Below are 26,413 nucleotides of genomic sequence, written 5' to 3'. Positions count from 1 at the left end.
TAACATTACGCATTAAAATTAAGGTTAAATGTTGCTACTACGAACCTTTTTTCGAACTTTTCATACATTAAATAAAAAATAAGATCGATTCAAAGAAGAAAATTATAAATGAAAAATATATGTGAAACGCTTTTAAATCCTCAAGCGCAGATTTTATTGTTTAAAATTTCAAACTCGAAATATTTTGTCGCCATCAATATTCTAGATTCTAAAAAGGACAAAACATTGATTATTTATTTTAAATTTAAATTTGGATTTATAGGCTTTCAAGAGGTAAGTTTTTAAAACAAAAAATCAAAATTACAGTACGAAACCAAATTCGATTTGAAAAAAAAAATCTAAAATTTCAATACAAGGTAAGACAAAATTCAGTAAATTTGATTGAAAATCAAAGAAAATATGAAGATGAAAATGATTTAGTATTTCAACATTTATGAAAGAAAGGGAACAATCTTTTTGGTGCCAATGTTTTAATGATTGATATGAAAAATGTTGACGTCATGAACTCGAATCTTTTGTCAGATTTGGTTTATAAACTCTAGTTTTGATCTAGAATTTGAATCCGCTTTTAATGAAATCAATTATTAATAACTGATGAGCCAACAAACCTGCACAAAAAACCTGATTCTAAATTTGATTCATTCAATCTAACAATGATATTTGGCCTAGATATTCTAGTTTTGAGGATCAATGAATAAATTCTACAAACATTATATGTAAGTATTTATGACATTACTGAAGCAAGCTTAAAAAATGTTTTATTTCAATTAGGAAATTTGAAAAAAATTAAAAACGATTTGACTTTTGCTTTGAAAAACATCTTATATTCAATTTAGTTTAAAACTTTTTTTTTAAATAAGTTTGAGTTCCTGTTTTTTACATGTGGGGAAAAGTTAAAAAAAATTTGTAACCTTTTATCACAGAAGTCAAAATTACTAGAGGTCTTCGGGAAAATTGATCATCGATTTAAAACCTTTATTTTCAAAATGTTTGTAATGTTTTACACTTTTGAAAAAAGAAGAGCAAAAATGATTTTCAACCTAATTTAAAAAAAAAAATAGCTAATAAAATAAAAATTTATTGCATATTTGGATTCAAAGCATTCAAATCAATCAGAATCATCGCTTTAATTCCTTGCACCTCGGAAAAATATGAATTTTGTGCCTTGTATAATTTCTCAAAACCCTTTTGAATGGAGTTGAAGTGGAGTCGAGCATTTAGAAGAACATGTAACACAAAATAAAATTTTATATCGACTTTGCTTCTTCTAGACAATAATACGGTGTGGGACAAATGGTCTTGTGCGGCAAGAAGTTTTCTCAAATCACGCTCTTGGCTCATTTTAAACACCTTTCATGCTTCCTAATCTAATCTATCCGTCTATAATTTTCATTACTTTCATTTGATATTCTTCCTATTAGAATGTATAGTTCACCGAAATTCCATTAATCATTCAATTAAAATCATAAACCAGCGGTGATAATCTGTTAACACAAAATAAAATTTGTAATGACATAAACGAAATATTTGTTGGAACCAAAGTGATTGGTCTCAAATTTTGAACTTGTTCAATTACACTTCTTAAAGAAAAACCAGTCGAAGAAGAGTAAGGGGTTTTGAGTGTCAAAATTTGAGTTATAATACAAAAGGTTTGTGGAATTGCAATTCGAAATCTGTAATTAAAAGCTAGTTTCAATTTGTGAACGTCATATAATGTCGTTAAATGAAATGTCTTAGGCTTAGGGTGATATCTAGTGGTATGAATAAGGTTTAGCAATTGCTTCGGTAGCTTTTACTTTGCTCGAAATCAAGCAAAGCAAAAGCCCAAAGCATTTGCTTAGTTTGGTATGAATAAACGTTTGCTTAGCAGATGTGTACTAAAGTCTTAGAACATAGCTTTTGCTTCGAAAAAAAGAGCTATCCAACCAGCAGAATCTGAAATTTTCTAAAGTAAAATGAAAGAAGACGATCAACAAATTGAAAAGTACGGCTAAAATAGCCATGAAATCGACGGTGCGGGTGGTGGGTGTAAGAACGATCGGAAAAATTTAAGTCAATACACGCTCGTATGTTGATGTTTAAAGAAAATTAAATATTGTCAAATAAAAATGGCCTAGCTTTTTAACATTTATCATAAGCTCTCCCATACGTTTTCGGATCGGGATAATCCGATATATAAAAAAATAGGCAATAGGCGCGCATCTTAACTTAGATGTTTTTTTTTAATCTTAGAATTATAAAAAAAATCATATAAATTTGGGAGATCTGAATTATGTTTTAAATTATTACAACTTTCTTCCAACTTCAAGCCGATTGGGACTTCTTCCACTGTAGCCGGATTTTTTTAATTTGAAATATTTACTAATTGATTTGTTTTGTTTCATCTTAGACGAATCATTTCATACAACGATAGGAATATGAAAAAAGTTGGGTTATCACTTCGACTGTTCTTTATCTATGTTGAAAATGCCTTTTTAAATTGTATTGAAATGTAATATTGCTAATTTTATAAATTCATGACGTTGTTGAAGAATTTGTTTATTGGAAAAGTCTGCTACCAAGCATGCTTAGAAAATAAAGTAATTGCTAGGAGATTTCTCGAGCGATTGCTTCAGATTTGGGCTTTATTCATACCGAACAGCTTGTTCTAAAAGTAAAAGCTCCTGACTGAGAAAACAGCTGTCAGAAAAAACTTTATTCATATCAACCGAAGCAATTGCTTTCTGCGACTGCTCGAATGCTCGATTTAGTTTAGCAAAAGCAATTGCTAGGGGTTTTTCATACCACCTATCGAACTAAATTATGCCGGAGAAAAGCTAATTTGCTGGCGTGTTTGGTAACACTTATTTTTCAATACCTTTTGGGATCAAGTAGTTTATCGTTACTACGGTAAATTCATTTCCTGAAAATTTTACATGGAAAAAATCTCCATGAATGGTGGATACTTTTAACCACTTACAACCCCCCTCATCCGTTCGCTAGGCCTGTGGTTGAAAGTATGAAAACGCTGTCAAAAATGTCTACACAACGTTGAAATTTATCACTGGAGTGGAGCACATGATCGACAGTTATGGTTAAGAGTCATGAAGGAAGTCAAAAGCTCACATCAAAATTTTCAATTATTAATCAGCGAAAAACTAGTGGTAGATTGCTTAAATGCCCTCTGACTCTTATGAAAAAAAAAAAAATCTGACGAAACATTTTCTTTTTGAAAGTTCCAATAAAAAACGTGTTTTAGTAGCACAAAAATAATCAAGACTTTTAAATTTCGACACAGCTGGATCCACAAAATTTGTCTCAGTAATGGACAGAATTGGGCGAAAATATAGCGGAAATTGAAGAAAAAGGATGCACTCACCTACAAATCAGATTAGACTAAGTATGAGAGGTAGAAATTGATCAATATCATGACTGGAAATAAAGGGTGATACGGTCAAAATTTGGTCAATATCAACTTGACGTATTTCTTTCAATTTTGCATTTAAAAAACCTGAACACCCCTCATTTTGAAGGCGTGTGTGTAGAATGTTGCTCCTATTTTGATTTTGGAATTCACTCTTCAGTTGTCAAAATGCCGTCCAAGGAAGAAGAGCAGCGTATCAAAATTTTGCTCGCGCATCGCGAAAATCCGAGCTACTCGCACGCAAAGCTGGCAAAATCGCTGAAAGTTGCCAAATGAACCGTTACAAATGTAATTAAAGTGTTTGGGGAACGTTTGTCGACAGCCAGGAAGTCTGGATCGGGGGGAAATCGAAAACTGGAAGCTGCTGAGACGACAAAGAGAGTCGCCGGTAGTTTCAAGCGAAACCCTAACCTCTCTCTCCGAGATGCCGCAAATAAACTGGGTGTATCGTCTACAACCGTGCATCAAACCAAAAAAAGAGCTGGACTATCAACTCACAAGAAGGTAGTGACTCCAAATCGCGATGATAAACAAAATACGACGGCCAAAGCGCGATCCCGGAGGCTGTACACGACGATGCTGACGAAGTTTGACTGCGTGGTAATGGACGACGAAACCTACGTCAAAGCCGACTACAAGCAGCTTCCGAAACAGGAGTTTTATACGGCAAAAGGAAGGGGAAAATTAGCAGATACTTTCAAGCATATGAAACTGTCAAAGTTCGCGATGAAATATCTGGTTCGGCAAGCCATCTGTACCTGTGGCTTGAAAAGCAGCATTTTCATAGCTTCCGGGACTGTCAACCAAGAAATTTACGTGAAAGAGTGTTAGAATAAACGTCTGCTGCCTTTCCTGAAGAAACACGGTTGTTGAGTACTGTTGTGGCCGGATTTGGCATCTTGCCATTACGGTAAAAAGGCCATGGAGTGGTACGCCTCCAAAAACGTGCAGGTGGTTCCCTAGGACAAGAACCCTCCCAACACGCCAGAGCTCCGCCCAATTGAGAAATACTGGGCTATTGTCAAGCGGAACCTAAAGAAGACCAAAAAAACTGCTAAGGACGAGCAGCAGTTCAAGGCAAACTGGCTTTAGGCGGCGAAGAAGGTGGCTGTAGGTTTTCTGATGATTAAAAAATTACTCTAAAAAATATTTGATGTATGTGCTACGGCTTTATCACTACAAAAAGTTCAAAAGAAGAATTCCTTCGAGGGGTCCTCAGGTGCACATGTGACGGATGCGAGTTAGAGATAAGCAGTTTTTAATCAAAACACGTCTCGATGAAGACTTCATCCTGATAATAGGTCCAAATCAGGACATGCATGCTTAGCAAGGATTTGTTCAAGATCAGTATGGCAAGGTGACCGGTTCTGCCCAGGGACCCAATATAGCAAATTAAACTATTAAACGATTTTATGAACCTTATCAAATAGATACTCATTCTGTTTCTTAGAAATCTACAGCTTCTTGAAATAAAGCCTATTAACTTTCAGTCACTATCTCGGTATTTTTTTCTAATATCAAAACAATTTGCATATGATAATTGAGACGAGCAGAAACTTTTTCAATTTCCCGCCCATACGCATACAGCATTATGGAGTAATCATCACCATCGGCGGCCATAGAGCAAGCAACATTAATGGCAGTGATAATCGTAACAAGAATGGGTCTCCTGCCCAGAGGACACAGAAAAAAAAAACGGAGAGACACCGGCTAATGCCTACCCTCTTCAAAGCGCCAGCATAAAAGTAGTTCGGCTTTGATCAGCTTCCACTCTTGAGACGGAGAGACAGAGACAGAGAGCTTATCATGCTCAATATACATTTATTACTGACCGACCGCGCGCTGTTCTTGTCTGATGATGGCAGATTTTTCTTCCGGAGATGGCGTACAACGAAGACGAGACGACGATGTGTAATGCAACAATACTTTTAACGAGGAAACTTTCCTCATTTCAACTTATCTGATCCCGATCTGCGGGCTCTGCCAATGGATTTGAATTGACCGACCATGGCATGATTTAGCATATTTGCTGAAGCTATCAAAGCTCGGCGGTTAACAGGAATTATCTCCGGAAGGGTATTGAGATGCGGATATGGCAGTTTGATGTTAATTTTAGGATGCTTTTTTACGAATATAATTTGCTAAGAAGGCAACAGGGATTTTTTAAAAGACATACACCGTCTTAGCCGATTTAGGCTTTACAGACTGAATAAATGACGTGGACAACTTAAGATTTAACACCCAGTACCGAGATGGGAATCGAACCCATGCCATCTGTGGATGAGCGATTACCGTCTTACCACGCTAACCACTCGACAACCGAGACGTACAATGGAAAATAAGCTCAAAAACATTTTTTGTGATAGTAGTTATCGAGTTATTGAAAAAAAAGCTTACTACCTTTTAAAGACGTTTTTAGTAAGCATTGCAGATTGCCGAGATTTAACCGGCCTGCTCGATTTTTCAATGAAAAATTCAAGGCAAGCCCAGTCCGCCCCAGATGCCCGGATATTGTAGAAAATTTCCCTGATTTTATCCGGTTTTATTTACATTATGGCGAATGAATAAACTCGGCACAAAAAAAACTTGTACAAGTAAAATGCCTTCAATAGACTGGTTGTAAATAAAAACAAATCAAACATCTGAAGCAAAATTTCTCTGAGTCCCTCACAAGCTATATCAGACTAAGGATTGAAGAAGGTGACGTGAACTAAATTCAATTCTACATTTAACTTGAAATGCTGTTAAGTTTCTGGATGTACATCTCATGACCTCAAACATAGGAGGTTTGAATATCGTTCTAAACCATTTTTTTTTAAATAGCCGCAGTCGACTTACCTGTTCCTTGTCCAGGGATCGGAACAGCAGGATGTTTTTGACGGAATCGCACAACCGGGACCGCTGCTCGTCCGTCTTCGGGAAGATGGCCCTCGCACCGTCATCGTCATCGTCGTTCTCCGGGTCGTAGGTTTCCGCGAACACCGATTTCCTGCGGGTGGCGTACCGATTCACCAGAGGTTCTGTAATCAAACAACAGGGGAACGGAAACATTGGATTAGAAAACGTGAAAGACGGAAACGACGCCTCGAGAGCTAATTCCGCATGTTATGAATGGAAAGGGAGCATGAAATATATGTTTATACATATCTACATATGTAAATATATTATTTATTATTCATTCATTAAATTATCGGCGCGTGTGATGCGTTTCAAGTTTCATGCGGTGCGTGGAGTTTCCACGTGTCGGATTAATTTGACACGATTATTACCTACATTCTTGTTCCCTCGGTCGATTCAGAATGAATATCACAACCCATTCGGTTAAAACTCCCACATGAAACGCGATGATGAGCCCGCGTGCGATTGGAAACTGGCCGAATTAAATCGAATCCCCACCAAGAAGAGAAGTGCGGTAATTTCGCGAAATTCAATTTGTTACCGTGGTGGTCGCTTCAGGGCAAAGCACAATTTAATCATGTTACATCATTAACTGGAAAGATTGTTATTTCCAGAATTTTCAATTCATAGCGGTAAAGCCTTAATCATATATGACCTCACAAATAATATAACAGTGTAAAATTGAGAAAGAGTAACGTGAAAGTTATTCGAATGATTATATTTTTCAGCATCTAATAGTGACTTCACGAAAGAAATTCACGATCTAATATTGAATAACCGATAACACGGAACAAAAAGATAATGTTTCTCTTGTTTATTTTGACCCGACGACGGACATCGCCAAACCATAACCGGCTGATAAGTGTGATTTCGATGTTTCGATTGCTGACAGAAGCCTCCCGAGTCAATTGACAGCCCGCCGGAACCTTGTAAAGGCGTCTGGAAACAAGTTGTTCAATAAAAGTTATCGGCGCTATCGAATATTGTACCAAGACCTCTATCAGTAACGTTCAATAGGTCTGATGGAAAAAATTAAACCTTCAACCGTCTTTTGGGGAACTTTATCGCCGGTTTCACTGAGAAACAATTGAAATTAAAATTAAGATGATGAAGTCAATATAATGAAATCCATGTGGAAATCGAAAAAGAAGCTCAGAAAAGAGAACTTGGCTAAAAAAAACAATATTCGTTAGACTTAAAGCTTAGTTTTTTTTAGAAATGGAACAGTTACGAATGTGTGTATCTCAAACACCATTTGTTTGATTGAAATACTTTCTATAATGAAAATGAAGGTGATTTTATGATTATTCATGAAAAAATAAAATAAAAATATTTATCGTTTTTTGTAAGAAAAATTTTACTCTATCGGTCGGTTCACACTTTTTTCAGTCATGTTATTGGTCAGTTTTCTCACTTATAAGGCTACGATCATTTAGAATCCGGGCAGTTACAAACGTGTGTATTTTAAAAAATATTAATTTGATCGAAAAACTTTCTATGGACGAAATGAAGGTGTTAATGTGATATTTATTGTAAAAATATAACAAAAATAATTAACTGTTGATTTCAAGAAATACTCTGACTTAGCTTAGCTTAGCTTGTTTGACTACTCATATCCACCTTAAATCGTCAAAACCGAAATGTTTCAGTAATTTCAACTATCCAATTACAAAATAATTTGTTGTTTTTTTTTATTTATTACTCAATTTAGTTGTTAGTTATCAATCAATAGTGCATTTCGAATCTCACGATCGCTGGCGTGGCTAAGTGGAACAAGTTTCACATCGCCAATGGTTGCTACTCCGTGATTGATCGAGGCCATCAATTTTGTGCAAAGTCCAATAGAATGGTGCTTGGGACTAGCAGTACATTCTCAATGCACAAAACTCATGCTCTTTTCCTTTCCAAAACTGATCAATAACGGCGCCGGCCACGTCCTAGTAGTCAATGGGGATATAGGGAAGGAATGTTAGTAGAATACTTTTTAGGTTCTAACAGCAATCCCTCGTCTCCCCATGTTTCAGAAAATTATTTTGAAAAATTGAGAATCAAGAATAAACCGGTATCACCAACTATAGAAACCGTCTATACGTCTGCGAATCTATATTTATGTATTCAAGGAAGAATTTCGAACGGATTTATTTAAGGAAGGGTGTTTTGTTAGTAAGGGAAAGGTATAGATCAGGTTCAATTCTGGAAAATGGTGCGACGTTGTTTTCCTACACCTCCTACGCTCCTATGTATTTCTTAAGGAAATTCCCAGTCTATTAATCGAGGCACTTCATTGTGGCAGTAGCAATTTAAATGAAACATGAGAATTCTAATTAAACTAGCTGATTGTCCAGCCAAGATATCCAGCCAATTTCGGTGTTTGGCACCGCCTTATTTCTATTTTTAAATAGCGACCCAGAGATGGGTCTTGACTCAAACATTCAGTCAGCGAAACTTTTTTTGTAGAGAAATGAATCCAACTTGACCAAGAAAAATGATTATGATCACATGGGAGAACTATTCCCTTCATTCCGATAGACATCGACACTCAACCAGTATAATATTCATACGCCAGGTTGGTCTCCTGTAGTAGAATGTTAATACATGGGCCCCGGAGAGGCGCAAGATGTGGGTTCAAGTCTCACCGGGAGACAAGGCGAATTTTTTTCGCATGTTTTTCAACATCGATTTTCTCTTATCTAGTCCCTGAAATTTCATCTAAGTTGGAATCATTTCTCTACAAAAAAAGTTTCGCTGATTGAATGTTTGAGTCAAGACCCATCTCTGGGTCGCAATTTTAAATTATCATTAAAATTATCCAAATTAAAAATATATTAATCCAAACTTGATCATCTTAAGAAATATAAAAAAAATCCAAAAAAAATTAAAATTTGTTAACATTAAATTATTGTTGTAAAATATTATCAAAAATTGGGACTTCTAAACGTATGGAAATAAAAATCAAAGGTTGCATACCTGCAAGCTTACTTACTCAAAATTATTATTAATTTTCGCAATCGCATTTTCTTAAAGATTACAGTTCTAGTCTTTTTAATCCTTGTTTAATATAAACCCTTTTCTTGTGCAATTGTCGTTGAGTCGTTTCAGGTAACCTTTAAAAATGGTAACATTGCGAATGATTTTACGGTCACACTTTATTATTTTTTAAATTAAAATAACATAAAAAATCAATTGTGTTTTAAAACAGAAATTTTTTAACTTAGTCTACTTTTTTATTGTGTAATTTGCTTGCGTATTCGTTTATGCTAAGTTTTGCACCACGTCCCTATAGATGTTGATTTTCTTTTTAATGTAATTTTGTTCATTCATGCGCTCAGATATGAACCTGTAGTATCATAGATTTGAACTGAAAGTGGACGGTGGAACACTGAAGATTTTTTAAATGTTGCAGATGCGAGTATGACTGAGTAAGTTTACAATATAGGGGAGAGTGGGGATACTTGATCCCCTTTTCTTATTTTCACCATATCTTTTTGGAAAAATTTAGCAACTCGCCGACTTTGACATTTTCTAACAGCTTGTAACTTCAAGTTTCTATGCTCCAAAAATTAGAACGATACTTGAAGCCGTTGATGAACCAGAAGCATTTTCGTGGGAGTAAAAAAAAATGCGATTTTTCTAAAGTTAGGGGAGACTTGATCCCCTATTGAAGGAGACTTGATCTTTTATTCAGGAAGCCCTAATCCTTGTATAAAAATCAAACAAAACCCCAAGATAGAATGTTAATTGACTATTTTGGTCATGTTTATTCTCATTTTACAATTTATAGCAGACATAAGAAGCAAATTCTATAACTTTGTCTCAACGCTAATAACATTGCATACTTAAAGGCGCTATTTTTTAAAACTAAGAGAAAATTAATTATTTTTGCTCTTTTCTTCAGACAATTGTTTGATAAATATTAGTTTTTGGATAAATATTAGTAATTTCGTAATGAGTAATCATAACGATCAATTCAGAAGAAGAATATGCCGTTTGGAAGAGGGGATCAATTGTACCCAACTCTAGGGGATCAATTGTACCCATAATCAACATTTAAAAAAACTTTTTCTGAAAAAAGCTGAGAGTTTTCCATTACTTTGAAAATATGGCATTATGAAGTTCATTTTAAGCTCGAACGATTGATACATTGGAACAAATATTTTTTTCGTAATTTTCCCATGTAAGCAACATTTTAAACTGATGAAAAAAGATCTTCAAGTTACATTTTGTGAAATTTTTCAAACAAAGTTCAATTACTCAAACAATTATTTTGTTTAAATTTTTTAAACTACAAGCATTGTTATTTTGCTCATTTTGGCACATTTTTATAGAACATTTGATCTTTGTACGACATTCCAGTTTGGAGATATAGCTAAGGAATCAAGTATCCCCAGGAATCAAGTATCCTCATTCTCCCCTACTGACGACGATTTGTGTTAGTTGTTGTCGGAATGAGTGCAAAACTGAGCAAGTGGACCAAACAAATACGGTAAAAGTAAAAATCAAAGTTTCAAATCTTGATTATATAAATCAAAGTATAATCTACCATATTTTTCACAGATTTTCATATTTAAGAAGTTTTATTTTAAAACTCAGAACCATTTTAGCAATAGCTCTACTTTTCAGGTAAAGAATATGGTACTTATCTGTTATTCCAGTTAGGATTTCTGAACAAGTTTTTCCTGAATTCGGATTTCGCGAGTTCCATCCCGGTTCTGGTCTTGTCTGACTGAAGTCGTAGCCGCTTAGAATAGTCTCGCCGTGTCCAGTTTGCATTAGAAATCCACTGATTCAAAATTCTTTGCTTGGATGAATTTCTTCTCGAAAAATTTCGCTGTAAAAAAAACTACGACCACCTTCTACGAGCACCGCCTACTCTTTTTCAATTTCAAGAAATACTCTTACTGTTTGTCTGCCGGAAACGGATTTACTGCACGGATTTAGGGTTCTCCAATAACCAGAGACTTTTAACCATAGTTGAGATGAAGGGTTCCACTACAATGCTTGATTTGAACTTCGTGAGCATATACTTCTCAAAAATTTGGGCCAAAACAATTTCAGAAAAAAATCAACAGTTTATGAGTTTTCAAGTCGACAATGAAGAATTTACAAGGCGATTGTACATTGATTTTTACTATGTATTTTCATCGTAAATATCTCAAACACATATAAATTTGAAAATCTGATTGAAATAGGCAAGATAGTCCTTTTTATAACCACCACAACGCTGCGAAATTTTTGCATATTTATACGAGCTCTAATAACGTAGTTATGACGTACTGTCCGGATACCAAATGATCATAGCTTTACTACATCAAACCTGTATTTTGGCTGGCTGCATGATTTTTCTTCAATTTCCGCTACTTTTTGGCCAAATACTTCTCTTTTGATAGAAACTGAGGCTTGATTATTTTTGTGCTACTGAAAAACGTTTTTATTGGAATGTCTGCGGGGAAAATCTATCAAAAACGAAGCAAAACCATAATGAGATTAAACTTCAAGTATAATCGGTTTAGTTAAGATCGTAGGTTGCGAAATATACACTGCCCCATTCGCATATGAGTCCCATGTGCATTATCATCGTTTTTTAGTTAAGCAAAAATTTATTGTTAAAGTTTAGGTGTGAATGACTCAACACTAAGCAACACTTTCAGCTTATCGAAAAAATTTTTTTACACATTTCAGCGATCCACAAAATGCTGGTATGATTCTTGACTTCCCTCATGACCCTTAACAACTATCGAGGAACCTCCGCTTTAAATGCGATTTTTAAACTGTTAGAATTAGTGGTCATGAACCCGATTTTCTCGTACTGTAAACTAAATTTTTCAATCGATCAGCATGAATTCATGCTCAAACGCTCTACGACAACTAACCTGTTGGCCTTCACATCTTACCGATGCCATTTATACTGATTTGTCTGCGGCATTTGACAAGGTTAACCACGATATTGTTGAGAAATCATTTCACTCGGGAACTATCGTTTAGATGCAAGTCGAGTGAATTGCACACAATATCAACTGGACATTCTACAAACAATAACACAGCCACGTGTGGAGACTTCATCTGTCGGTTGTCATCTGCCAAACGGACAACTTGCATAGATAGAAGCATGATGGTTCTAGATATGGTGGTCTCACTTTGGCAAAAAGTAGACGAGGGTTGGATGCGGAGGAGGAGCGGAAATTTGACAGCTGGCTGTTCGGCTGGCTGCTGTCTGGCTGGGATGCCAGGTGCTCTGATTTTTTGTAAAACACGAAATTTTTCCAATCATCAAGATATTGCTTAGACAAAGATTTCGCCTTGATTTTTGCAAATATAATTCATAGAATCGAAACAAAATCTTCCGGCTGAGCTCCGGGCTAGTAAGCAAAGCCGGAAGAAGTTGGACCTATAAATGACGGTGCCAGCTTTGTCGGTAGCGGTTAGTAACATTAATTTTGCATTACTTATGACAAATTTATGCTTATTCAACACTTTTTTCTTTCAAGAGCTATCTAGAAGCATCAGAAAGTCATCGAATCGGATGGTAACATGGCGAGGCGTTACATTCCATCGTCCGAAAAGCGGCTGGCCCTCCTGCAGGAACATCCGATCTTGATCGAGATGAAAAAGCTGCTTCAGGAGGCCATCGCTGCTCCAGAAGATCCAATCGAGTAATCCGGATCTGATGGGTAGCATTTGGAAAAACCAGATGAAGTTTTTGGCACTTTTGAATGAAGGAACCGATGAGCTGAAATAGGAAAATATGCGCAACGTTAGGCGCCTGAGCAGCATGACGATAAGTCAGATGAGTGGGTTGGGGAATCAGTTCGATCCATTGCAGACTGTTGATTGTCCGGAATGGATTAGAGCCCCTGAAGGATTCTGCAGGTGATGCTGTCCAATTGCTAGTCATCCTCAAGTGCAGCAAAGCTCCAGCTCAGCGCTGCTCGTGGGTGGTGGTGAAGGTAGATTAACTGAATATGTTAATATTAAAAAAGGCTTAAGCAGTATTTACATGATGCAACAGTTATTTGAAAATAAAATTTCGAATCATTAAATCGTTTATCATTTAATCATGAAAATTATCAATAGCAGAATTTATAGCATTCCTTTAGCAGAACCGATTTACGTTTATTTTCATCCAACACTTTTCGATTAAAGGGAAACAAAATAGCTCTTTGGATAAGGTAAAAAGAATATATAAGGAGCAAGCAACATCCGGTTTAGGGTTTAGTTGTTTGTTCCACCCTTTAAGATCCTTTCTATCATAACGGTCAATGAAAAGTATTTCTTTTTCGGAACATACGGATAGACCGAACTGTATTGTAATTTTATTTAAAAAAAAGTGTTTAGAATACAAATTAATTCATTGAATATACTCATATCATTGCTTTTTTCCGAAAACTCAATTTAAATATAATAAAATAAACTAAACCCCAGTACGGTTTTAAATCTTTTAATCTTTCGTTTACGATAGGCTTCTGCACATACACACACTTTTTTGCCATCTGATTTTTTATCACTAACACCTGGCATCCCTGGACCCCTTTTTTCGTAAACACTACAGCCAGCTGTCAAAACTTTTTTCAATATGGCGGAATGGCGATTTGGCATATGAGATCACCATATCTAGAGCCATCATGGATAGAAGATTGCACGAGCTTGGATACAATGTTTGATACAATATTGAGCGGAATCTAGCAGACAACTGGATTAAATGTTCATGGTTCTTCAAATTGGAAATAAGCATGTGGAATAAAGTGCATGAAATAAACTTAAGCATCACTAATGTAATTCATTTAGTTTTAACCAATAGACGAATGATGTTTCAAATAAAGTTACCTTAAAAAAGAGTTTGAATGGCGTTTTTATTCGAAGACTCTAGAAATCCCAATAGGTTATGGGCCCAGTGGATAACTGGGATATAAAAACCTGTACATCTTAACAGATATTGCACAATTTTAACAAAAATTATACAACAATATAGGGAGGGTGTTGCTAATTTCGCATGTCTACCTGATGTTAACATACCATTTAAGTTTTTACTGTTTGTGACGTTATTTTCCACTTATCACAACTACAAAAGCAATGTTTATGTAACGAATCGTTTTAACATTGATTATATATACAATTTATTCATCTAACTCTCAGGATTTTTGGAAAATGCAGAATGCAAAGTATGTCCAAATTGAATGAAATTCTTAGCATTTTGCTTAAAACCACCTTTTTATTAATGGAAGAAATAAACTGAATTTGCCAACCGATTTTTTTTATAAATTTGGTGGATTGTTTTTCATAATGATTTTTGCAATTAGAATGTTGATACCATATGTTTTTCAAGTAAAAACTAAAAAAATGTTATGCCCATAATTAGGAACACTTTTTTCCGTGGGTTTCTAATTGAGCTTGAGCTTGAGCTTAGATAAACCGTACATTTCAGTAGTTGCTACTCCGTGATTGACAAGAACCATCAAAATTGTACATAGATCCAAATAAATGGCGCTTGGGATTAGCTTACCATTTTCTGTGTACACGTTTCGAAGGTTCCTTATCTTATATGGTCAATAACGGCGCCGGCCACGTCCTTACGGTTCATCGGGGAAAGGGAAGGATTGTTAGTTCGACTTCCGTTGCTACTAGAGACCGAATACACCTCTAAATCTCCACGGTCGTCACAGGAAGGGTGGTTTGTTAGTGGAGAAGGTAAATAGGATCCGGATTCCCTTTGGAAAGGGATGTGATCAAAGCAAAGTTAAATATTTAATGAGCGTCGCGTCGCACACTATCGAGTACATCGCGTTTTATTTAGAACAAATACATCCTGACTTGGCATTGCCATACACGTACAATGTACTTAGCACCGGTTCAACTCACCGAATTTTACCGCGCGCTTATAACGAGAAGAGCAGAGCAAAACGTCCTAACGTGGCATTCTCCTTCACGTACAATGTACTTAGCACCAGTGCAACTCACCGAAGATTATCGCGCGCTAAAAACTAGAAGAGCAAAATCGTCCTAACGTGGCGTTATCATACATGTACAATGTACTTGGCACCGATGCAACTCACCGAATTTTATCACGCTTTTAATACGAGAAGAGCAAGAACGACCAAACGAGCCGAGGAGCCGAGGGAGAGAAAGAGAAAAAGAAAAAAAAAACGTATCCGATCGCGCCTCGCTTGCCTGATGTACTCTTTTCCCTAGCATCTGAACGGAGGAGGAAATTTTCTTTTTTTGCTCTCTTGCTGCTTTTTGTTTGAACTCCCAGCAGCATTAAGACACTATATTTATAAACACCGACGACCGAACCAACCGATCACGTAAATTTTCCCCACGCTAACACAACACACACACACACACACACACACACACACACACACACACACACACACACACACACACACACACACACACACACACACACACACACACAACGAACCGACCCTACTCAGTTTATATAACTTGATTGTTGGATCTCTGAACTGCATTGGTAACTTTATTATGACATCCTATATCATCCTTCTTCAATCCTCCTCTCTACAAATTAAATTTAGAAACCTATTCCATTTTACAAATGTTAACTTTTTACCTAGGAACAGTATTCAGATTAATTTATGAGCAATACTTTCATATTTCTTTGGTAGCAAGTAACAAATATTACATCAAACAAAGAATGGTTCTCTGAATTATTAAGCGGTAATACAATGACATACAACAACAACAACAAAAATTGTGAAAGCCTTCAGCGCACTCATTCATTTCATACATACACCATCATTCATCAGCGATCAATTATAAATATTATTCTTCAGAAAATGTTGAATACGTTATCAAACAATTGAAAAAAGGAATACTTAGCTTGGGACTGACGCAGCATACTGGGAATCCTTGATGGTTCAAAATTCTAATTGGAAACACTATTTGTCATCTTACTGGACCTAAATACAACACAAGCTTTTCATAATAGCTTTAGAGCTTTTTAAACCATTATGATGTCGAAGCTTCATCCCAGTTACAAAGCGTTACATCACGAACAGGGAGCTTTTGTTGCACAGCATGAGCTTTTAGAACAGAAACTTTTAGTACACAAACCGCACTTTTTCATATTACGATGTTTTTCTTTTTCTGTTCAGATTCAAGCGTCAATGTTTTTAAAATAACACCAAATGTAATGTTTTTTTCATCACAACTTCACATTACACATAAAGAATAACACACTGCGCGTTCGAATCACTATAAGAAACATTCAAATATTGTAAATTACACCGAAATTCAATGAATTAATAACAGCGATCGGAGGAAAGAAGCTGCACTCGACAGGGTTGCCAGTCTCCTTTTCACTTTTTTCCGTGGGTTTCTAATTATGAACAAAGCCAAAGTGTTCCAAACTATATCGACGTTATAGCATGCTTCTGACATGAATCTGATTGACGTAAAGTTGTTAAAACATTGAATTGAAAAATAAATGGTTTTAATTTAAAATATGACAAGGTTTTAAGTTTAGTGTACTTTGAAGTTAAAATGTATAAAACATGTCTTTGCCAGGTTTATAGAACGCGACTCTACTAAATAAGCAAAAATAAAGTTCAATGCATTTTCCATCGGGGGTCAAACGACATTTTCTTGTTCAATGTAGTATTATGAGTTGGAGATATACAATCAGAAAATCATCCTTGTTTTTGCCAGTAAAGACGCAGAGTCGTTATCGTTGATAAGGATTCCTTATACAGTAGTGTTTCGATTTTATCACTATCCGTTTGTATTACTGCTTCACTACACACCAAATTCACGCTTGATTTTGCAGTTCGAAAAATCCTTAAGCGTCTTAATATGTATCCAAAAATGTAAAGGGCATTTGTAAATGTTACATTCATAGTTTTGAGTTAATTGATAATTGAAAAATCGTCTTAAAATAGTTGATTAATTATCCAGATCTAGCTCACTTGTGTCATCATTTGAACATGAAATCTGATTGTATGTTTGAAAAAAAAAACTGTAGGAAAGTTTAAACGTTATCAGAACTTGTCTTTGTCATTTGATCATGTCTTATTCTATTGACGTATTGGGGTAAAACTGTTAAAATATGTTGATAAATATTCTTATATTGTTATTTAATATTTTGTTTGTCAATCCCGTTAATAAGCTCAATAAATGCGGCGATTCAACTGGGCGAAGGGATAATAAATCATAGATCAAATCAAATTTCCTCCATAAATATGGCTTGGATCTTATGTGAAAATAACATTCAAAATTTCTTGGAAGAGATTAAAAAAGAATATGCAACAAAAAATTATCTGAAAGTGAAATTATTTGAATACAGGGATTATAAAAAAAATTGACGTTAACGAAACTGATGAATTAGGAGATAATTTCAACAACTCTTCTTGCTTCTTGATTGCTAGCAAATTACAAACGAATATCGTGTATGATTTTAATAGGCCCGTTTTTTCTGTTTATATTCCAAAAAGTTATAAAAATCATGATGAAACGGCGAGTTTTAAGATTTTTCTCATAAAAATAATAAGAAACATAACCATATGTAAAATTAGGAAAAAAGTGTAATATTGGGTATGCAAATACACTTTTCCCTCATATGTCTATAATTAGAAACACATATGTTAATAATTAGGAATCATTAGTGCCAAATTAGGAACATGAACACACTTAAAAACATGTTATTTTTCGATAAAGCTCAAAAATGAGAGTCCAGAGAAGAATTTGAAACAAAGCCACAGTTGTATCTAAATAAAAACTAAAGATTTTGTAAACTCATAACAAAACTAAAAACCCCGGATAAAATATAACAAAATTAGGCACCCACCCTACCTATGAGACAGGTTGAAATGTTTAAAAGCTACAACCTAAAAAGTATTGAAAGTCAAGTTGATTAGCCTGGGGTTACACAATTTTAAAAAAATTGTCAAAAAATTCTCAGCGAAGCAGATTTCCGTTGGAAAAAAGTTGTTTATAATCATAAAACTAAGCATCAGTGATTTTAGGCGAAAAAATGAGGTTTGAGCGATGTATTTTTCCTGAAATATATGAATAAAACACGAAGAAGGATCAGTAATCCGACATTCCCCCACAGTTTTGCCTGAACTACTCTCCAAACAATCATGTGAATATGATTGGCAACCAAATATTTGAAAAATGAAAAGATTTTGCAATCTAAGGCAACAAAAACGATTGAAATCTGTCATTATTTGACGAAATGGCATACATTTCTAATTGAATGTTCCGGTCAGGGCGGTCGAAGATTTTGACGCCTCATTGACAGTGATGAATTCCAGCCCAATAACTTTTTTTTTATCTTAACTCAAATTGAAATTCGGCCTTCGGATGAAATATTTGTCATTATTAAAACTTTATGAAAAACTGTACTCAAAACAAATCGGTCCAGAGTAGAGATGTACCGAATATTCGGTCGGCCGAATATCGCCGAAAAACCGTTAAGCCGAATATTCGGCTCACCGAAAAGTTGAGCTAAGTATTCGGCCGAATAGGCCGAATAGGCTGAATATCTACTACAGACTTGTAAATTTTTCAAATAATTTTCATCCAAGGTGTATCCGCGTATATTTCACTTTAGATCATACAGGAGAATGTTGAACGGTATCACTTTATACTTTGATTATAGTTTATTCCAGATTTTCTGGATATATTCAGGCTTGCCCGTAAATCCAGTAAAGAATCCAGATAAGTCAAATCTTGACGGGATGTCCAGATATTGTTCAATACTTCCCGAAGCTTGCACGGGTTTATTCAGATTATTTGCTATATCAAATGAAAAACTCAAATTCCTCTTAAAAATTATTTAGATTTTGTGTTCAATTTTTCAAAATTTTCAAAATATACATAAATTTTGCCCTTTTCAATTTTTATTTTTTCATAAATCGTTCTGGTTGCCTGACCGTCTGGAAACGTGTGGTTGAAAGTATGGTATGCTTAAGGTTGAAGATAATCTATCTTTTCAACAACTATTTTAAAGACATCAAATTCGACCTTCATTTAATTCAATATCCGAGAAGCAATTTCAAATAGCTTGGCATCTGTTCCGACATATTTTATCCCAGATTTCACAGAAACGCAATCGCTTTGGTGATAAACGCCCTCGAAGCGACTAGTCATATGATGTCTTTTCAGTTATTGGTGACATTTTAAAAATCAGAAAGACCCCTACTTTAAAAATACCTTGTAATACATCATCCGATAATATCATCTGGTTGAAAATAATCGACTAAAAACATGAGGGGCATTAATATGGAGGAAATAGAAATCATTGGAATAATCGCTTAAGATTTTTTCATAGAAAACTCTATAGAATATTCGACTGAATTTCGGCCGAATATTCGTTTGGCCGAATAGTTGAAAAGGTCAATATTCGGTATTCGGCCGTTCGCCGAATACCACTATTCGGTACATCTCTAGTCCAGAGGAACCGAGGTTATTGATGAAAATCTGGTTTTTCATGTTCCTCCCGAACAAAATGTCTCACAATCCCATACAATTCCCGTGGTCCAATCTGGCCCAAATTTGGCATGGGACCTTGTTCAAGGCCTAGGATTAATTTTAACCGGCAGCGCATCACTTTTTCAAAAGTCGAGTCATTTGAGGCACTCTATTATACATCCTTACACAAAACATAAGAAGATTTTTTCTGATTGTGATGCTCCAATGTTTACACAATGAATGGGAATTTGCAGAGCTTAAGCCCCCAGCTTTGATAGATTAGGTGGACATGCATTTTCGTTCTACACTTCAAGTTAAACTTTTTTTTCGGTAGAAGTAGGAACAATGGGATTTTTTTTTTCAATATTCTTAAAAAAGGTATACATACATTTCATTCTGTTATCCAACTATCCGGTAACAAAATTTGACCTTTACATCAAGAGCAAGACGCAAAGCTACCGCGATAAAATTTTTCAATTCATTGATTTTTATTTTCAAAACCGACCTCCGATTGTATCGGCATCTCTATCAATGAATCGATGATCGGATTGATATCTTCCATGGTGTGAATCACCTCACGTTATGTTCATTCACCTGTTGAACGTTCCGATTATATCCCCCTCGCTCGGTCCGGTGCCATCATTTGGAGTCATAAAAGCTGAAGTCCCAGTAGGTAAATTATCCATCCAGCAGATAAACAGCTTCGACCGGATGCTGATCTGCGCAACGACCAACAACATTAGTCGGAATCGATAGCCTACAGCAGCTAACCCATTTCCGATCACTTGAAGCGTAAGAATGTGTTCGGCAATTGTCCCGGCCTGTGAAAGTGTGTATGTGTATGTTTAGGCACAGGCTTTGAACGGCAACATACACGTGATAATTAATGGCGCATATTAGCACACTGCTTCGCCACATACACACTTACTCCGGGGCATTTTGTGCTGCAGCTTCCATATTCCTACGTTTGAACGTATGAACGGAGTCCACACTTGGGGCTAAACGGTCAATGCCGTTGCATTTAATTACCCGCCGCATCGATATCGATCTGCATCTCGTTTGCAATCAGTAGCGTCGGAACATAGGCATGTAGGAGAACCATAAATATATCGATGACGAGATGTGATTGAACAATAATCGTGTGAGGGGCGCAATTTTGTTGCGGGGCATCCGAGGAGAAAAGCAAATTTTCTGTTTCATTGATTTAAGGCAGCTCGACTTTACGCTTCGGAAGAAATCGGAAAAAGTACATATTCATAACACCATGAAATGGGATTATGGAAATTGTTACCAATTTTAAGATAAAATTACACTTGATACACGAAGAATAAACTTTTTTTTTAAACTGAAATAAAAAAAAATCAAGAACATATTTTACATGAATTTTGACATTGACTTTCCGGAAGCTGATTGTTTGAAGTTGAATGTTTAAACATTTTTTTTTTCATCCGGAGTCAAATTTCTCACAAAAAATCAAATGAGTTGAAAATGCACATCAAAAGTTAATTGTTCAGTGTCTGTTGATTACTTCTCTCCCTACCCGATAATAAGCTCCGAAACAAACAGTTCATCACTGGATAATACTTTCATGACAATTGGGAAAAAACGAGTAAAATAATTATGATCATCAATTTTCCACCCCACTGCTCTACATTGCGATAGCGGGCCGCCATTGATAGGTGCTTTATAAAAAAAAAGAAAATACTGAATGAAAATAACGTATCACATCTGAGAGTCATCTACCGTTTTTGTTCCCATCAATATGGTACCGTAAAATGGGCGCGAAGAGCACTCACTAAGGTTGTCGAAATAAATCGATCACAAAATGAGTTTCTGATTGAGATCCTAGTTCTGAATGGCGTTAAAAATTTAGATTTTTAAATAATGCAGTTTTAATACCAAATATTGAATTCTATCATTGAACCGAGGAAAGAAAAATCATAAGTGCAAAAAATGTGAAAGAAAACTAAAGGTGTACAAAATGTAAGAATCTACCAAGTTTGATGATGTTTTCAATCAAACAAACATTACTGTTATCATAAAATTGTAACCTTAAGGTTGTTGGAAAAAAAAATTAACATCAAGCTTCGCGATATGTTTTTAAATAATTGAAATTCATATATTTCCTAGTAAAAATCTCCCTGTTATCCATTTTCGGTAAACAAATTTTGAGAGGCGAACTTAAAAAAGAGAATAAACGGTAGAAAAATCAAGGAAACACATTTCTTATCCAAATACCTTTGTCTGCCAAATTTGTTCCATTCGCTTGATTGATTCTCAATTTATGCCAACAAAATTGTATTGCGGTCATTCTCCCCTCCCATGGGAAGAAGGTTGGTGTCTCAAATAATCATAGAATTATTCCTCGTTTCCTAATACTTTTGTATATCGATTTTAGTTCCATTTTTAAGATAAGTTTTCGGGTTGTGAAACAAATTTTTCTATGAAAGCCTCACTCATCCCTTCGTATGCCATCAATGAATTGATGGAACGGTCGCATATAAACCATTATATTATTATGATCAACATGCTCTCCCATGCCAAATATGGTTCCATTTGCTTGATTAGTTCACAAGATATGTAAAAATTGTAAAGCAGTCCCCACCCCTTTCCTATCTCCTCACTGGAAAGAGTGGTACCAAATATCAATAGAAATCTTTTTGCATCCAAAAACCTTTCCATGCCAAGTTCCATTTGTTCCAACAGTTCTCGAATAATGCAATAAAAATTGTATGAGAGCCCCACTTTTTCCTTGCTATCTTCCTAATGGAAGAGGGATCTAAAATTATCATTGAAATATTTCTCGTATTCAAATACCCTCCCTATGCCAAAATTGGTTCCATTTGCTTAAATAGTTTTCAAGTTATGTTAAAAATTGTAAAGGCGCCCTCCTCCCTGTTTCCAGCTCCTCCACTGCAAAGGGCATGGGAACTAAAGATCTCTAGAAACATTTATCGTACTCAAAAACAAGTTCATGCTAAATTTGATTCCATTTAATTGATTTATTGTCCTTTAATACAAAAAAATGTACGAAGGCCCCCTCTCCTTCGTTTTTCGATAGAAAAGGAAAGGGTGGAGGTCTCAATAACCGTAAAAAACATTTCTTGTACCCAAATACCCTCCCATGCCAAATAAGTTTATATTTGCTATATTTGTTCCCCAGTTGTGCACAAAATTGTAAGGGAATCCCCTTCCACTTTACCGATTTCCCTTTGGAAGGAGAGTGGGGTACCAAATATTCATTGAAACATTTCACGTATCCTAATATAAGGCCCTCCCATGCAAAGTTGGCTTCCTGTCTCCTCATCGAATACCCTCCAATGCCAAATGTGGTACCATTTGCTTGATCGGTTCTCTCTCAAACATTTGTCTTTTGTTTGTAAGACCACCTTTCCCTTTCCTGTGAGAGGGGTCTAAAACCATATGAACCTTTCCCGGCGTCCAATACCTCCAGCTGCCAACTTTCATACAAACCGGTTCAGTAGTTTCCGAGTCTTTAGGGAACAGACAGACATACAGATAGACAGACAGACAGGCAGACAGACAGACAGACAGACAGACAGACAGACAGACAGGCAGGCAGAAATTCATTTTAATATAGATAAAATTTCAAAACAAACAGAGTGTTCACAAAAAAGTGGCAAAAGTATTCTACAATCTATTCAAAACGAAATTCAAAAAAAAAATTGGACTCAAAATTCATACTACGTTTTTCTAAAAAATCACAAAGTTAACAAATCGATGTTCTAGATTCTAATGTTAATACACACAAGTCCAATGTTTGATAACTAATGAGCTTACACACCTACATGCAGAACAAAAACTGATATTGAATATATAAAATATCCTCCATTCACTGGCTTGTGATATAGTTCATTTGGCAAGTCAGTTGCTTCCTGAGCCGATGTCCGTGAGTTCGAGCCCAAGAGGAAACATCGATCACAGTTGTACCGGATAAGTTCTTCAATGACTGTCCGCCAACTGCACCGTTGATATAAGTCGCGAATGACATAAAGATGTTAAAACGACTATAATCGAAACATAAAAAAATCCTCCATTCAAAAAAGGCTCGGATCTCGATTAAATATTTTTATTTCAGAGACACAAATATCCAAACCCCTTATTCGTTACAAATTTCTTTTTTTTTAAATTTCGCCATAACTCCTATGTTTAACAACACGAGGAACATAAACAAAAAGAAAACTTCTATATAGTTTTTCTCAGAAGTCGTAATGAAAAAATTATAGGCTAGTACAATAGACTGAATCGATTTGGGATCATTTTCGAATTTCTCAAACACTGGGGTTTAAAAAGTTTCGTTTTGGTTTATAACTCATCCATGATTTTCGGCAGAATTTTTAAGTCACGTTTACATGAGTAAATTTAAACTTTCAGGTTTGTATGGGAAAATTAAATATTTTGTAAAGAAAAATCAATACTCGATACTGATTCTGTTAATTATTCTGATCCTGATCATGATATTGATCCTGATTTTGATTCAGATTCCAAACGTTATTTTGACTCCAATCCTGATCTTGATTCAAGTCTTGATCCTGTTTCTGGTTTTGATAAAGATATAGATCCCGATCCTGATTCTAAATATGATATCCATGCTGATGCAGACCTGAGCCTGAACTTTTTCCCGATTTTGATCTTGCTTCTGCTCCTGATCATCGTACCAGATTCTGATAATGAACCTGAAATTGATCTTAATCCAATAAAACTGAATCAGATTCTGATTTTTATCTTGATACTGACTGTGTGGGTCAAACTCAATATGAGAACCGCCGTGCATATTATAAGACACATCTACGGGCACAGACACTCGTCATGAGTTCGGTCTTTATCAATCGCTATCGTAATGGATCCCTCCTGTACCTATACACCGCGGACGTTCTTATATCGTCACATTGGCATTATGTGAATTCCACACTGGCACCAATACTGATTCCTGCATTTGAATCTGATACTGATATCCCAGCAAACATAAAATCGCATATGAAAAATTGCTCGAGTCGTTAACAACGCTAATGCGAATCGCAATTCTTACGGTATAAATTAAAGGTCGTAACAATGGTTACTTGAAGTCGGATCAGATGTGATAAAAAGTGCGCCATATTTGCAGATTCTGAAAACGATTCGGCTCGATTTGTTCTCCCGTGTGGGCTTCAAGTGAGAGAATAGCCTTTTTCTTCTCTCAGCGACTAGCAGTGCAACCAGATTGCTGAAAATCAGATCAAGAATCGTCCAATGAGAGAACCATCAAATATTGCTGCTGGCAACCACGGTTGCCAATATTTTTTTTTTTTACAAATTTAGGGAACTTGAAAATAAAAATCAGGAAAAATCAGGCTAACATAAAATGATCGAGCTGAGTGCCTTTTATGGTCACCGTTGTAAAATGTTATTTACCGTTCATAATTCATTTGAATTAGATATATGCTCACTGTAACAAACGCGATATATTTTTTTATTTCATGCCTTTTATCCATATTTCCTATCAAAGATTGAAATATAGCGTATTTCAAAAATGTGATTCGGCAGTTGTTTGGAAATCTAGTTTTTTGGACTTGTTTCATAAAACTTTAATATTTGAGATACTTATCAAAGCCTTCTGCAAAAATTCTTCATAGTAGTTCTCGTGAAGTTAAACTTAAATGTGACAGATTTCAAATGTTTTCGTAGCAAAAGATACGCAAGAACAGTTTTAGAAACTTTAAACAAAAATTCCGTATTCTATAAAAATGTACATTCATGTTAATCCTCTAGTCAATTGATTTTGATAAAAAATACATTTACCTAAGTTGCTGACTTTACAACATATATTGAATTTGTTGGTTCTTAAGTACCAAGGAAAAATTTATTTCCAATTTCGTAAACGCTCCTTTATTCGTACGAAGTTGATGGACACGTTTTAAAATTCTACAAAAATAGTAAATTTTAATAGGAAAACTATAAGGTTTGTTTGTTTTGCTTACGTTTAGTAGCTTTTTCCTATATGGTTGCCTTCTGTCTGAATTTCAGCTATTTGCCTCCGTTAGTCACCTTTAATATTTATTATGCTAGGTTAAATTTGAATTCAACTATTTCTCAATTAATTTCTCATTTATACTCGACAAAGCTCTCGGTTGACGTGATAGTTTGGGAACTACGTACTTCTGTAGTGTTTCCGTATAGCCTAGATTCAGAAGTTACGAGTTATTCAAACCACTTAAACATTACACGTACGCTTACCTGCACTCGATCGAGAACTTTAGCACTATTTAGCCCTGAGCTCAAAGATTAGATACAAATAAGGAGCTTTGCTGATGCAACCTTTACACTAAGCGCGATTTTCTTCTTGTGTTTTGTTTATGTTTATCTTAATTCCCTTTCCCGCTTAATTAGCCAAATTCACTTCTCACGTACGTGTGAACTCATCTTCTCATTGTAGAACTGTCAATTGAGATTGGGTGCGTTCAATACCGTTTTCGGTATCAGTTCAGTGACAACATAAATCAGTCATTTATTCCGTTTCCATACATATTATAATGAAGATTATGCAATTGGCTGATTGTTGGGCGAAAAACGTGATTTGTTTAACTGTGAATCGTCCAGCTTTTTATAAGGAGTTTCGCAATATCTAAGATGAATAGCAACTGTAGAATAAAACTTGGTTTAAAAAATAAAAGTTTCACGCAATAA

General features: G+C 35.4%; 1 protein-coding gene across 7 annotated transcripts in view; it reads right to left on the bottom strand.

Moving 5' to 3' along the window:
• LOC129755424 (cAMP-dependent protein kinase type II regulatory subunit) overlaps positions 1–26,413 on the bottom strand; it is a 304,331-nt gene that overhangs the window by 23,750 nt on the left and 254,168 nt on the right. For all 7 annotated transcript variants that reach the window (XM_055751913.1, XM_055751914.1, XM_055751917.1 and 4 more), the window contains one exon: positions 6,242–6,423. In XM_055751913.1, the coding sequence (XP_055607888.1) occupies positions 6,242–6,423 (182 nt within the window). The remainder of the gene's footprint in view (positions 1–6,241; positions 6,424–26,413) is intronic.

Source organism: Uranotaenia lowii, chromosome 3 (genome assembly GCF_029784155.1).
Source record: "Uranotaenia lowii strain MFRU-FL chromosome 3, ASM2978415v1, whole genome shotgun sequence".
NCBI classification, from domain to species: Eukaryota; Metazoa; Arthropoda; class Insecta; order Diptera; family Culicidae; genus Uranotaenia; species Uranotaenia lowii.
This window is presented reverse-complemented; position numbering and strand designations above follow the sequence as displayed.